This window comes from Egretta garzetta, unplaced genomic scaffold (assembly GCF_000687185.1).
Source record: "Egretta garzetta isolate BGI_Z169 unplaced genomic scaffold, ASM68718v1 scaffold45, whole genome shotgun sequence".
Taxonomy (NCBI): domain Eukaryota; kingdom Metazoa; phylum Chordata; class Aves; order Pelecaniformes; family Ardeidae; genus Egretta; species Egretta garzetta.
The window spans coordinates 10601218-10616806 of record NW_009260028.1 but is presented as its reverse complement, the minus strand read 5'-3'; the positions used below and the strand labels follow the sequence as shown (position 1 = coordinate 10616806).

Below are 15589 nucleotides of genomic sequence, written 5' to 3'. Positions count from 1 at the left end.
GCCTCTCTTGCCAGGGAGATCGACGTCCTCTGGACCTGGGCGTCGGGCGCGACTCCGGAAAGCTCTGCCGCCGAGCCCTTCGCCTGCTCCAAATTTATAGTCGCGATAGGACACAACGCCGCAGGTGGGTGGTGCAGACTGCAAAGCCGAACCGGCTGAGCCTCCGAAGTGTTGCTGTTGGCTAAAGTGGAGAAGGCAGGAGGCCGGGAGAGGAGCGTGAGCGTGCCAGGGCGCTCCCTTTGCCGGCGCCTGTGGTAACGTGGGTCTGTGCCGTGGGAGTGGGCCTCGGGGTGTCCGGCCAGCGTGGGTCTGTGCCGTGAGCCTCGGGGGGTCCGGGCAGCGTGGGTCTGTGCCATGGGAGCGGGCCTCGGGGGGGCCGGCCCGCCACGTAGAGAGCGTGCTTCTAGCCCCGAGGCAGCTGAGCTGTCCAGAGAAAGGCAACGTTAGTCTGGATGCGTAAAACGCAGGTTTTGTTACAGCTGCTTATTCCTCCTGTCAGGTCGCGCTAAAATGATGTGGGTCTAGTTGAAGCGTAGAAGCAAAGTAGGGTTTCGTTTTGGATTTTAGTTGGGACAGCCCCCCTTTTCCTTTATGTGACTTTTGTTGGGTAAAACTCTCCTGGATTGTTTATTAATTGGCAGAAGTTTTCTTCTAATAGTAGGAAGTTGCTCAGTGCAGCCTAGTGTTCTGAAATAGGGATCTGTCAAAGAGGTAGGATCATGGGTCAGTAAGCTGTAATTTCTTTAATGAATAGTGATTTTTTTTTTTTTTAAATTCTTTTCTTGATTAGTTGGCCCCCTTTTCACATTCTAATTCCCTACTTGTTCACAATGCCCTCTTTTGAGGTGGTTATTTACTCAGTTAGGCCTAGGGTCTTGAAACACCCTCCCCTCTTCCCACACATATATACCAAGGTCTTGAGGTTTTTTATTAGTTGTTTCCCTGTGGATATAAAGAAGTTTTACGTCTTCTTTATGTTTAGGTCACATCTAGGTGACATTTAGATGGTATCTAAGTTAACTTTGCTAACTTGTTTTTTCTTTGTTCAGGTTTTTCCTTGAAAAAATAGTTACAGATGGTTTCTGTTTAACAGTAACTTTTGACAGGAATTTGATTTATGAACATTTGATTTAGGATTTGCCACTAAGTCATGCATACGGTTGTTTCTGCTTCCTAGAGCCAGTGTAATAGTTCTGCCTTGTCGATTCAGTGATTTTTTTTTTTTTTTTGAGAAGAGAAATCTGTTGTATCTGGTATGTTAAGAAGTATTAAAGACTTAGTATACACTAAGGGTGTAAATATTAAAGGAATCAAAGCTGACCATAGTGACATAATTCCTAAGAATACACATTTTTGATGTTAGGGATCTCTGTATGTAGAACTCCTCTTTATCTTTTAAGTCTTGATGCATTGAGGTTACTCACATTCTTGATCTTTGCTGGATTTGTTCAACAAGTATATGTTGATAAAAATACGTTACTACATTTTTTTTAACTTGAGATTGCAAAGAAATAATCTAATTCAGTTCAGGTATTTATTTGTAGAACAGAGATTTTATTCTTTGTAATATAACAACGTTTACTGGTTTTTGCAGCTTTCCTGTCTTCTTTTATTCTGGATTCTGTATGTTGGGAAGTAGTTGGAGTCGTGAAGCTGTGGAATGAGTGGTGTCGAACATCCAACACAACAAACGTCCTCCCAACAGATTCTTTCTGTTTGTTCTACCGATTAGTATCAGATCCGACAGTAAGTGACCTATGCATGAATTCCTCTATGTTTTAGCTTTCTGAAAAAGAGAGCAACCTTCATCCACCCCCTACCCTGCCCAGGGCAAACAAAGCATTAAGGCGCTGCAGTATTCCGAATTAAATCTCATCAAAAATCTGGAGGGTTGTTATGCTCACTAAAACTATTTGATGTTCTGGCATGTGGAGTTCAGTACAAAAAAGGTGTGTGACAGCCTGATTGCTTCGCATCAATTCTGAATTAAAAATTCATGTTGAAATAGAGTTGAAGAAGCCCAAGAAAACTGAACAAGTTGTTGCCTGCAGTCACATCACGTGGTTATGAGCTGTTGTTGTGCTCTTTAAACCATTTGCTTATGTAACTTTTTCTTTTTTTAAGGTGTTGTTGTGCCAGTGTAGTTGCTATGTTGCTGAGGATCAACAGTTCCAGTGGCTTGAAAAGGTAAAACTGGCAAGACAACAAACCGAGCAATGAAATCTTAGGGGTGGGGATCTTCAACTTAGCCTAAGTGTCTCTTCATCTCTGATATTCTAAACATGACAGCATTGTAAAGAACTGTTTTCCCTGTGGCTTTCTTTCCTTAAATATTCAACAAATCAACAATTTACTATCTGCGGTTTCTGTGAAATTTCTTTCTAGGTGCTGCCAGTTGCATCAGCTCTAACTTACCAACTTTGTGCAATTAATTCTTTGGGACAGTTTCAATTTTGTTGGCCTTAACCAAAAAAAAAAACCAAAAAAAAGCCAAAACCTTTTTCCTCTTTGGCTTAAATTTCCTATGGCTTGTTTCAGCTCTGAGAGAATCCTTCCTTAAGAAACAGTAACATAACTGCATTTGTACAGCTGCCAAAGGGCTGCCAGGCAAGCCTGTTGTGAAACTCCTGATGGATGGCGTCTTTACTCACGGGTGTGCCCTGTTCCTTTCACAAGGAGGAACCCTAAAGGAAGGTGCCTCCAAAGCAGTATGGCTTATTTTGTCTTGCTGTCTGTCTGCTGACCTCCCTCCCTTTAAATTTGATGAACAAGCAGAGATTCTAAAGCTATTACGTTACGCTGATGTTGTGTAAGGCTGTGGCTAGAGATACAAGGAGGGAGATAAAAAGCGCTGTGTCCGCTGAGAGCGCGTCCTCAGCCTGAGGTGAGCGATACCCGCCCAGCCCAGCCTGCCAGCTGGCCCAGCTGGTGTGTGAGAAAGATTACTTGGTTGCGAGGGAGAACCATGCGAGTATCTTGCTGTGAGGGAGCCAGAGAGATTACGGGAAGGCAAAAAGGATGGAAAACCGGGGTAGCTTCACTGAATGATAGAGGGTTTTCGGACCCAAGTTTGTGGAAAACCAGCGTTTTGTGGTTCCTTGGCCTGTTGAAATGCTTTAATTTGCTTTGGTTGGGGGGTAATGGTTCACCTTGAAGTTTAGAAACCCTAAGACCTAAAATATTTTGATTTTGCTGTATTCCACACATTCTTGCGCTTCATTTGAACTGGGATTACAAAAGAAAGATGGTTGTGGTTTTGCTGTCTTCCCCATTTGTATTTTTCCAGCTGTTTGTGCATATGCGTTATTTCAAATGTAGGTGTTCTTGAGCAGTAGGAGTGTACAGTTTTATCACATCAGTGTTCTTGAGTATTTTTAGACTTTGTGGTTATTGGTATTTTTAAACATACAGCAAAAACGTTGTGCTGGTGATCTTTTGCTTTTAGTGTGACTTACAGACCTAGTCCATATGCTTTATAAATTCTGATTCACCGAGCACCTTCGCAGTCTCCAAAAGTCAGATTTTTTACTTCTGTATGTGTTTCCTCAGTAAGGGATCACTGACAAAATGAGAACATGCAGACTAAAGTTTCACAGTAATGCATACCAGCCAATGTTTCCAACAAAGTAAATTGAAAATATGTGTGCTTCTGAAAAGTTAGACCAGTTTTATATTACAGTGGTAACACACTGATGAGAGGGAACAGTCAGCTTCCCCTCTGTGATTGGTGCCATATACAGAAACAGGAGAGTTTCTCTAGTGTTTACCAAATTCCGTACTGATCATAACTCTGAAGAGGACAGTGTGAAGGGAAGGTGCGGGTTTACCTTGTTTCTACTCATTTTGACATACGTTCTTTAAGAACAGTGGAACACTGTGCAGCGTGTTGGTGGTTTGTGATTGCATGCAATGGATCCAAAAGTATGTTTTGTATAATGCTTGTCAAACTCTCTTCTTTGAATTTAAGGAAGGCTGGAAAAATTAAGGTTCTCTTTCTCAATTCAACCTGAATATAATTAAATAAAATCTGAATATTTAAAACAAAGACTCTTTCTAAGTACTGTAGAATTTCTGGGGAGCACGATTTCAATTTCAAATGTCTTGCAGCTTAGCAAGCTGCCTGGTTTTATTTGGAGTTCTTTTTCTTTCTACAATCACCATTAGTAAAAAGCAGTAAGTCTTAATGTATTTGCAGATGAATAGAAAGTGCTCAAAACCTAAAGCCTCTCAAGAAAACCAATAGACTTGCTAAATATGTTAGCTGTTCTTTGTTTTTTTTTACCTCCATCCCAAGAGCAATGCATGTGAAGTTTCTATCTGAAGGTTGTGATTCAAATTTTAGTTAGTCCTGCAAACCTGAATTTAAACTGCCATTTGCCATCTGCAGTGAAATTGAAATTAATCTTTTTTTATGCTGTTTATGCTGTTTCTGTGAGAAGATAAATTTTTCTTATGTATTGGCATTTTTATTTCAGGTTTTTGGCTGTATGCAAAAGGAGGGCTTGCAAGTAACCATTCTGTCAACATGTCCTGTAGCTGATTATAAAACTCAGGAATCCACTCTGACACTTCCATCTCCATTTCTGAAAGCCTTGAAGACCAAAGAATTCAAAGAGCAGGTCTGCTGCCCACTGCTGGAACAACCTAACATTGTGCGAGATCTTCCTGCTGCTGGTATTTTGCAATTCCAATTATTTTCAAGGCTGCTGGTGGCAACACAAAATTCGCTTTGAAGAGCAATTAGAATTTTTAACTAATTTTGTGAACTGGCTAACAAGTTAGCATTTTGAAAATTAATTCCTAACAGTTTGACATCTCACATGTTGCCTTGTGAAATAGGGACAAATTTCAAAACCACCCACAAATCCTTTTACCCTTTGTATTGTATATTGGATTTTTTTAGCATTTTAGTTACAAACTAAGTACTTTTTATTAAGAGTTGTTTTCATCTGAGCATTCGAACTGAGGCTCAGAAAGTCCTTTCTGCATATTACAGGTAATTAGGTTTGACAGTGCTACTGATCGACCTCATGTAAAAGTTAGATTCAATTTTACTATGTAATGCAATAAAAATCTGAGGCTTTTCATTACAGAGTACCAAATTAGCGGTAGCATCACAAGGAAAAAACTTATCTGGCAGGAGCTAAAACTGGATGATTTTTCTAGAAAAAGTTTTTATCTTGTTTGCACTTTGTTTTGAGTTTTTATATTTGGTTGGTTTGGGGTTGGTTTTCTGTTTTGTTTTTTTTTTTTTTACAGAAGCTTGTATGATTTTTGTTTACCGATAACATACAGTTTCCACTTAAGGTATTTGCCAGGAAGAAATGCCAACTGCATTTTACTAATTTTTGGTGCATTATTTTCTTGTGTACCTGAGGAATGAGGGATGGCCAGTCCAGCAGTCAGTATACTGAGTAGTTGGTTAATTCATAAAACTTCCATGCTTCTGAAGGTCTTGCCAGAACAAATGCAATTTTGTCCACAGATTTTTTTTTTGCTGAACCTAACACATTTTTTATTTTGACTTGTATTCAGTTTTGAGTTATTGTCAAGTATGGCAGATTCCTGCAGTGTTGTATCAGTGCTACACTGATTTCATCAAACTGGACACGGTTACAATCGAAGCGTTCAAGCCTCTGCTTTCTTCTAAAACCCTGAAGAGTTTAGTCAAGGTAAAATTGTGTATTTAAAAATTAATGGGAGGTTTGGCCTTTTCTGGTCTGTCTTTCATCTCTTGCATTCTGCTGTTGATGCACTCCAATGAGGATTCCACCTGAAAAGGCTGATAAGTGTAATGTACAGAAATGCACAGACTTTATTGGCAGAGGACAATGATTTCTGGTATAGCACCTGCTGTAACTATTTACATCTGTTTATAAATTGCTTAGAAATAATGAATCCGCAGCTTCTCTCAAAACTTCATTTTGACTGTTCAGGCTCTTGTGGTGGTATTAGTATATCAGAGAGTGATTTCTTGTGGTTATTTTAAGCAGTGGGTTTTTTTGGAGGTATCTCACATTAAAGAAAAATAAGTATACTTAAAAGTTTTAACATTCTACATTCATATTCAAGATGGCTCTGCTTTAGCTCTGTATCTACCTGTCTTGTGCAATACATGAAAGCTTTTTAAGAAATTTATTTTGGCCTATAACTTCTTTTTGGAATGAAAAGAGTGAATTTCTAAAGATGATTCTTAACAGTTCCACACTAATCAAGCAGCTCTGAAATTGTAGCATTATAGCTACTAAAGTGAATGTTTTGCTTCTTCCTGAAACATTTTTAATTGAAGTATAGTTGGTTCAAAAAGCTCTCCTCGCTTTTGCCAACTGAACTTACATTCCAATGACAGAAGAGGTTTCTGTGTACAGAAGTATTTATTTCAGCTTTAAATGTGGGATTTGTGAGTTTTCATTACAGTTTATACTGGCCTGCTAAATAAGGCTAACACACTAGTATGTAAATGTTTAAGCTCTGAAGGAAAACAATCGCAAATATGCAGGTTCTTCCTCTCGTGTACAAGTGAGGAGGAATGCAAATTAACAAATTCCATGCTATCGTTGAACTGCAAATTCATTTGGAGCCTTTAGCAGGTCTCTGGATACCTTCACTTGGAAGACCTGAGTTGTGCTCACAGTTAACATCTTAAACTGATATTCAGAGCAATAAAAATTGGAGTAGAGGACAGTGAGGCTTTTTTGTTTTGTTTTGTTACCAGCAGCGTAGCTAATGCTGATCATCTCTTCCTTTTTCTAGGATGTATCTGAAAGCACAAAGATTTTGAAGAAGTTACTGACAACCAATGAAACTCACAATAATATCTATATCTAAAGAGGACGTTTATGACGCAGACTGCACTTTCGTAAACTCCCGTTTCTTCTGTAGAGGACATTTTGGAATTGTAGTTGTTTCCTTAAAAGTGGAATAAATTCCAGTAGATTTTTACTTCTGCGCTCATTTTTGTTACTTTCTAATTCATCACTACAAACACATGCAGTTCTTTTGCATGGCTTGAGAGACGTCCTTCTGGAGCGACTTTAGGAAAGATACCTTGAGTACGAAAAGCAACTTCTTTTTTTCTCCTCCTGAAGGGATTGTCTTATCTAAATGTATACCTTTTATATGTAAGAGAGAGGAAATGCAGTTAAGGAATTCTGTCTATATCCAATGAGAACACCTATTTTTTACTTTATTTTGAGACACACAAGTTTTCCTAATACTCGATCCTCTCTAAAAATTTGTCTGTGATGGAGAAAACACGCTCTGCATCTGTTTACATACATAAATATTTATAATTTTTTGTGTGTGTATGTATGAATGATACATATATACATATGTGTGCACATACTTCTTTTTTCATGTACGTGTTGATACAAAGTATAGTAAGTACAGTATGGTAAATACCTTTAAAAGACTTACTAGTGGAAAATAAGCTTGTTTTACAAACTAGTAGGAGGCAGGAATAGGGGGCTGTTTTGAACGGCATGGAAGGGCTGTGACTTGGATTCACCAAGTAGGTTGTCACAGGCGTTTCGGGTGCTGCTGCCTGCAGGTCTGGCAGGAAGAGAGGTGTGCCCACGTTCAGATGCTGCAGCCCCCATTGACAGCGCCTTGCTGAGACCTCGCCTCTGTTGGAGGTTTCAGCTTCAGGCCTTGAGCAGGAGCCATGGAGGGGCAGGAGCGTTCCCTGCTGTCAGATCTCTCGCAGTGGTGGGAGCCTCTCCCAGTGAGACGGGGTGGTAGGCTCGCAAGCCGCTTCAGCTGGATTTGCCAAGGCAAACTGATTAAATCTATCCACTTTAAAACTCCAAATTGCTGGCAACGGTAGGAATAGTACAAGATCTTCTAGGCAGAGTATGTGATTCTTAGAGTAGAGCAAAAGTTCAAGTTTTAAAGTGTCTCTGGAAGTTGGTAACAATTTCAGCAGTGTATTTAGAGATTGGCATGCAGCTCTGACTTGTATACATCCTCTGTTTAATTTAACATTTTATTTAAGAAAATGGTGTTAAAGATAGTGTTTCTGTTGCTACCAGGTAATTCGCTGGTGGTGTCACTGCACAGAGATCTTTAAATTGCATTTGGCTTATCCTTTTGGAACACAAGGGTATCAGCTTCAAAGTTCTCTACTAAGTTTAACTGTGACTTACAGTGGCTGCCCAGTGGGCATTTTTGAACAGTGTATTCCTTTAATGGAACTGTCATCCCTTCAGGTTTGAAAGTGGTCGGCTTAGTCAGCCTCCACTGAAGCAAGTAACCCCTGGTGTCAGTAGGCCCACTACAACTTCTGGTTTTGGAAATTTTTAACAGCACCCTGCATTGCAGTTTCAACGGTAGTAGAATATTCTGATGTGGATATCGAGTTGCGTTATCAGTTAAGACATTGATTTAAATTTCTGTTAATATAATTACGGATAAGCAAGCAACTGTTGCTTTAAGCAGTACTGTATTTTGGAACAAACTCTGAAGCATGAAGTGCCAGGACATGGTTCCTCCTGTTTTGTTTTTTTTCTTTTTTTCCATTTCTGTGCAGCATTTTAATTAAAAATCTGTTTGTATGCGTGATCTGAGCTGAGAATTTGTTGCTCCGAGAGTTCCACATTGGCTGCACCGTTTTCTTACTTGTGTACTAAAGGCGGTTTTGATTCATAATAAATAAAGTATAAAACAAGAAGTATCTTTAATAATAAATACGCAGGAATTGTGAGTATACTTCTAGTATTGGTTTATCACCTGTGGAGTTTGCAATGTTTCAAAACAGTTATCCTATCCATGAAGTGTAATTCACTTTTTACTGCCTGGGTGTGGCAATACCCTTAAACACCTTGAGTAAAAGTGGCAAACAAAACACTCCAGCAATTTGGAAGATGAAATTAGAAAGTCTGAGAACTGTTGTATTGGCAGAATGCTCCGAAGGCTGATTGTTCTTCCTTTGAAGGGTGCAGTAGCCCTCTGTAGCTGGAAATGTTTACGTAGGAGGTGGTGCTTTTTCTGTTGGATACTCTTCGAGCTAGCGGTTGCACCCTGCGTATCCAGGTGTATTTCTGTGATCCACATCACAGATGAGGTCCAGCTTTGTGCAGCAGTAATCCTCCCTGGCATGAAACCATATAGGCCAGGGCACACGCACACCATATAGCCAGTAAGACTCTCCCTCATCAGTGTCAGCTCAATTGTGCTGTGTGAAAGGGAAATGCCAACCTTTTCCAGTACATGGTAAGTATTACAGGGCAGTGAAAGAAGGTATTTTAATTTAAAATTCCTTCTATCTTTTTCCATAATTTGATGTGTGAAGTAGCTCATATTCCCTCCATAAAACAAGTAGTTCTGGAAGCATCAGAACTAACGATGCCCAAGATGAGATGTGAGTGTTGACTGGAGATTTTTTCATATTTGAACATTGCTAAGGTGTTGGGTGTTTTTCTTCTACACTCTCCAGTATCTAGTAAGAGCCTGCAATAAGGTTTTCTTTGTTTCTAACAGCTGCTGGTTTTTGTAATACTTAGAGGAGCATGTAAGCTTCAAACTCTTTTGTCAGATACGGCAGATGGCTTCAAAAGCTGTGGGGGAAGAAGTGCATTCTTGCCTCCGTGTCTGACATGTGGTTGTCTAAGACCTGCTTCCTTAAGGTATTGGGCTGAATGCAAACAACAAAACCAGACAGAGTGAACTGTTAGACTGGAAGAGTTTTCTTTTTCCAGTTTTCCAATCATCTAAGCCATTTGCTACCCGTTTTTTGGGGATTTTTGGTTGGTTGGCTGTTTTTTTTTTTCAGAGAACACAGAGTTGTCTTCTGTCTCCCAAACCAAGGACACTGCCTCTTCTCAAGTTTAATCTGTTTCATCATGCTGCAGAATGTATTTGGTAGGCAGACATATTCTTTCATCAAAGGCTCTGACTCAAAGGTGATACACCTGACCTAGTAAGTCCTGGAATCATGGTGCTCTTTAATGAGGCTCCTTAGCTTTTGGCTTGTAACATGTTGGTGTCTGTGTAGTTCACGTCACCGGTGTAGGAGTACAGAACTGTACAGACATAGTCAGAAGGTAATGTCCCAGCCAGGAAATCTGGGTTTTATTTGAATTTGTTACAAAACCTCCATGTTTGAATGCCCAAAACAGCAATATTGCTGCTATTATGCTTTCATATTCCCTATGGTTGTGGTCACATACAGTGCAATGACTCTCCAGTAATAAAATTCTTGCAGTCTTTTGAAAATCTAGCATGAAAACGTTATGCCTGGCTCTGCTTCCTGAGCACTTCTCCATCCTGTTATGTTCCTTCTGGATTTGACTGGTACATCATGTACCAGTTCTCTTTCCTGTATAATTTCTCCTTCCTGTGTGCCATCAGCAGAAACACTGGCACTGTGCGCAAAAGCGTGAGCCCGAATGTTCCTGTTGGAGCCCAGGCCTTCTGTGGCACTGAAGCAGGGGATGTTGGAGCTCGTGTCCCGAAGGTTGCTTCCAGTGACTGCCTGCCTCCGGTCCAGTAACGTGCTCCCTGAGCCTTGTTCACGTACTTCTGTGTTCCCACTGCACAACAGAGATGAGATAGAAAAGGGCTTTATTCTTTCGTCAATCCATCCTTGATGCTAATGCATGATGCCTGTCTCTTCCCCCTTCCTATGTGAAGGTCTCTTCATCTTACTGCATGGCTCTAGCAAATGATTTAAGTCTTACTAGACTCCAGCCTTCTTATACTGGCAGCAAATACCTTAGGCTCCACCCTGCAAACTGCTTTGTTGCCAAAGCCTCAGAGGAGGAGGCTACATTACCTGACATAATTTTACAATTTCTATGCCAAAAACTGTATTAAAACATTTGGGAAGTCAAATAGGCAAAATTTAGGAAAGTCCTGGAAGTTTGCCCTGCAAACTTTAATTCAGTCCCCACCCGATGCCTGAAGACGTTTGCATCTTTAATTACAATGTTAGGCACTTTTTCCCAGATAAAGCTATCCTTCTAAACGGCAGTGCTCTGTTACAGCAAGGTGGAAGGGAGGAAGCTCAGGATGAGATTGGTGGTTTCATTTCTCCACCGTGTTGGAGAGTGTGATAACTGAGGCACGGGACTACTCCAGTGGCCCATAAAGGAGGAATTTGTTTCTGCCTCAACTTCAGGCAAGAGTTTCTTTAGTAATGCTAGGCAAGCCGTGTAAATAAATGACAATTTGACATGCAGCGGGGATCTGTATTATTTTGTGGGTGAACAAGCTGAGGTACCTGGAACCTGACTTGCTGACGTGTTGAGCGCTCGCAAGATGAGTTGTAAGAACAAGGCTGGATTAGGTTGCTGAAAGTAGAAATTGAATTACTCTAGTGAAACTTGAAAACGTTGGAAATGTTGCAGGTAATGAAAAAGATTTTTAAAGAAGGCAAGCATTTTGTCTAACCTCAGATATTCTTTCTGGTTTTTTTTAAAATGTTCTGTTTCGTGTCTAAAGCATTGAAAAAACTAAATGAGCTAAGAATGAAATGAAAGTAGGAGAGATTATTTTTTTTCAATGCAATCAGATCTGTATTTTTTCCCTTTAAATATTTTAGACTAGAAGTTTTGACAGCTGCTGCATGTAACAGCAACCAACATTAATGGGCACCTCTACCTAGCCGAGTGAGATCAGAGCTCTGAGGTAAGACTTCCTCACTTTATAGGAAACACTGAGATGCTGTTGGTAGATATCCTCGAATAGTCGATGAGCAAAATACTGTGGGAAACCATTAACTCACAGGGTGAAAATGCAAATCACTGGTTTCGCTTTGATAGCAGGGGATCCTGAGACGTCTTCAGTGAGGGAAGAGCACCGCAGACCCCAAACAGTATGCAGGTGGGAGAAAGTTAAAGGCTGAATGGGAGGCTGTAGTCTCAAATTTTTTACTTCAAATAATTGTATAACCAAGTGTTTAAATGTTCTTTGTATGCACTTGCCTGGGTAATTGCTTTAAAGTGGAAAATGTTGTGTGAGAATGGTGATGTACCTTCAGAGGGCAGTTTCGTAACATAGGCATTTACTGAAAAGACCCTGGGGTCCTTCACCTGTGTTTTAATCAGTGGACTACAGCATGCTTTCATACGCTAGAACCACTGTATTTCTTACATTCAGGATTGAAATTTGAATTCTTCTGTTAGGTCTGATTTGGACTTGGATCCCTTTTCAAGGTTTACTGAAGTGAAAGCCATCTATATTCCATCAGCTTTATAGACTGTAAAGCCAATCTGCTGCTTCGTAGGGAATTAACAAAAGGGGGAATGAACATAACAGAGTCACAGTCACTGAAGGCAGCAATTCCGTTACTGAACAGGTGAATGGTGAATGTACAGCCGTGCTTAAAGAAACCAAATAAAACCTGTGGGTAGAAGGGTTGTAGCTGGAAGGTTGTGTGAGAACAGAGACAGCCAGTATGGAAAGGTGAGAGCACAGTAGAAAAAAACCTTAGCACTGACCATCCTATAAAATTAGGGTTTGAGACGGTGGTTGTGAAATAAAAGCAGGTTGTAAGATGGGTTAGCTATTCCCTGCTGGCCTGAGTAACATTCTTGCAGGTCACAAAGAATGCCTTTGTGCTGTTCCACTTAACTCCCTTCCAAATTGGATTGAAAAAGGTATTTTTTTGTGCAGAATAAGCACAGTGTGCCTGGCTATTTCCATCCTTAAACCCTGGAGGACACTTGCAAGAAACCCTGCGGATGCTGTCAAGGAACAAGCAGTTCTTTTGTTCATTACTTAGAAAGTGCTGGTGCAAAGCTCTTCAACCTGAAACCAGAATTAAGAGTCCCCAACGTAGCGCTCTCGGGTTGTTGGGTTTTTTTTCCAAGTGGCAGGAAGCAAGCACGTTAGAGATAACCTTGTAGCGCCATGTGTGAGGAGATGCTCTGCAATCGTGGATTCAGCAGATATGGCAATTCAGCACCTCCCTAACAGTTTTTCTGTTTTCTTATGTTTGTCCACTTCTCTATGAGCTGTATGAGAGCATATGTAAGGAATATTTACTTTTAACGACTATTGAAATTTAGTGGGGTTATTTTAACAAAAAAAAAATTCAATCTGTGGGGTTTTTATAAACAGACTTATACCCAGGTGTTGTGCTAAGCACATTTTCTATATGAACATGAACTTCGTCTCCTGCGAAGCTTGTTGCACAGATCTTACAGGTAAAAATCAAGTACGAATCCCCACAGTTCCCAGCTGACGCCCTGTCTGGCACGTAAAGAAATTCTGGATGGTGCAGGTTTGTCTAGTGTAATTTTCATTGAAAGTTTTGTTGCCTCCAACTGTGAGTGCTCTGTTTTGTGTCCTATTGGACAATGAGCCCATTATTTGCTTTTTCTGAGCATCCCAATGTGGAGGTGACCGAGAGGTCAGATAATCAAAACTGCAAACTGGTTTGTTCTGTCATGCTCATTTGTGGCAGTGCTGCTTTCTAAGGCTTGTGTAAATTTTAGTTTTTCACTAACTTTTTCAATTAATTTAGTAATTATCTTAAAAAAAATCTGGACGGAAACATTTCTACAAGTCAATGCTGGAGATCAAATTTCACATTGTCTCAGTTCCGAGGTGGCTTTTGACTCTGTTCTGATTTGGGCTCAGCTGTGTCTGACATTATACGGACATTCACAGTAAGAGTCCCGTACTTGATGTAGTTACCTTGAATGTGCACCAAATTACGTGTGTTGGAAAAGAAAATTTTTATACCAGGATGGCTCACAGCAGGTGGGCCCGCAGCATGAGGCGCCCCATTCACCAAATATCATCCCCAGTCCCCTTCACAGGGATCGCCTGGAAGCACAAAGGCGTATGCCACCTCTTAGGGAGTCAAACAGCAGATACTTACGTCCTCTTATGAGTCCTCTTATGAGGACAGGCTGAGGGAGTTGGGCTTGTTCAGCCTGGAGAAGAGAAGGCTGCGGGGAGACCTGATTGCGGCCTTTCAGTACCTGAAGGGGGCCTATAGGAAAGATGGGGAAAATCTTTTTAGTAGGGCCAGCTGTGACAGGACAAGGGGTAATGGTTTTAAACTGAAGCAGGGTAGGTTTAGACTGGATATAAGGAAGAAATTCTTTACAATGAGGGTGGTGAAACACTGGAACGTGGAGGCCTCATCCCTGGAAACATTCAAGGCCAGGTTGGACGGGGCTCTGAGCAACCTGATCTAGTTAGCGGTGTCCCTGCTTACTGCAGGGGGGTTGGACTAGATGACCCCTAGGGGTCCCTTCCAACCCAAAACATTCTATGATTGATACGCTAGCCGAGATCTCAGACCCAAGGAGTTCAGGTGGTGCCGTAGGGTGCTTCTCAAGGTAACAGCATCCACTTCTACACCATGGGACAGAGGGAATCGAGTAAGGTGTCTCTTCTGTCACAGCAGTATAGCTAGTGCTTCCCCCAAAGAAGGCACAAAACCTCCTGCACTAAAACCCACTTTCTGTGGTCTTCAGAGCAGCCCAGTAAAACCACAGGCTGCAGAAGCGGGTTTCCACGTTGCATAGGCTGGTGTGAATCATGTTAGTTCCTCCCAGCCAGGACCCACATTCCCCAACCGTGTCCCCAGAGCTTTGCACCACGTCAGTGCATCAGGCAAGAGGTTCCTGTCCATTTGTTAAGAAGCAACTCACTCAAAATAGGAATAAATACTGAGCCTTACTCAGTAAGAGCAAGTAGGGCTCTTTAATTTCACATTTATTAGGTTTTCCCTCATTTAGCAAGGGAACAAAGAAACAGGATCAAAAGCGGTTGTTTTGGCTTTGTATGTCTCAGTTTTCATTCCGCATTACATTTGCAGTGTGCACTTCAAGTTAGATATTAAAATTTAAGATCGGTTGCGAAAGGTCTTGACTTAATCAGTGTGGGGTAGAGAAAGTAATGCTGTAATGCTCATAGAAACGGTCACTTGCCTGAAAGGAAAGTAGCTTGCCTTAACTTTTTACATCACCTCCACCTATGGGGTGCTGCTAAGTGTTTCTGCAGAGCAGCCTGCTGCCACAGCTGCGATGCTGCGTAGCAAGCCTAATGTTTTGAAAGTAGCCTTTAATGTTTGAACTTCCAGCCGTGTGTTTTCTAGTGTTGACATGTGGCTTCCAGACTTTAAAATCCAATGCATGTCATGAAACTGCATGAGTGTTGAATTTAAACCATATTTTAATAATTTGGCCACCTGTACAATATCCTAATCATCTTAAAATAGCGAACTTGAGATCCTCTGTAAAATTATTTGTAGCAGATGTTAAATCTTTGCTGTATTCTACAAATTTACACACTGGGGGACAGACACTAAACATTACCCGTACAAAAATAACCCAAAACATACTCATTTCAAAGAATTAGAATGGTTCGTACCAGGAAGTGGATGCAGTAAGCTTCCTCCATTGTTGTGGTTTGTTTTAAAGGTGTGCTCAAAATGAGATGGAAAAAAGTTTGTCATTACTACAGTTGGAGAAAATTATTTTGAGTGTTTAAAGGATAAACCCCCTTTTTTTATATTTTGTTCCAGCAGCTTCCTCAGCCGTTATTTTTCTAGCCCAGCTTTCTTATTTTTTTTTTGCTTTTTTGTACACTTTAACTCTCTGACCTTAAAGCCATTATTCTGGGGCACTAAATC

At 40.8% G+C, this 15589-nt stretch overlaps 1 protein-coding gene across 1 annotated transcript; it reads left to right on the top strand.

Annotated features, from left to right (window-relative positions):
• Window positions 1-6: 6 nt before the first annotated feature.
• On the top strand, window positions 7-8626 carry PSMG1 (proteasome assembly chaperone 1; the record flags this gene model as incomplete). The annotated part of the gene is made up of 6 exons (XM_035896504.1): window positions 7-124; window positions 1595-1746; window positions 2125-2187; window positions 4476-4674; window positions 5536-5672; window positions 6754-8626. Coding segments are annotated over 6 exons (744 nt in total), but the record flags the coding sequence as incomplete, so codon positions are not given.
• Window positions 8627-15589: the final 6963 nt, after the last annotated feature.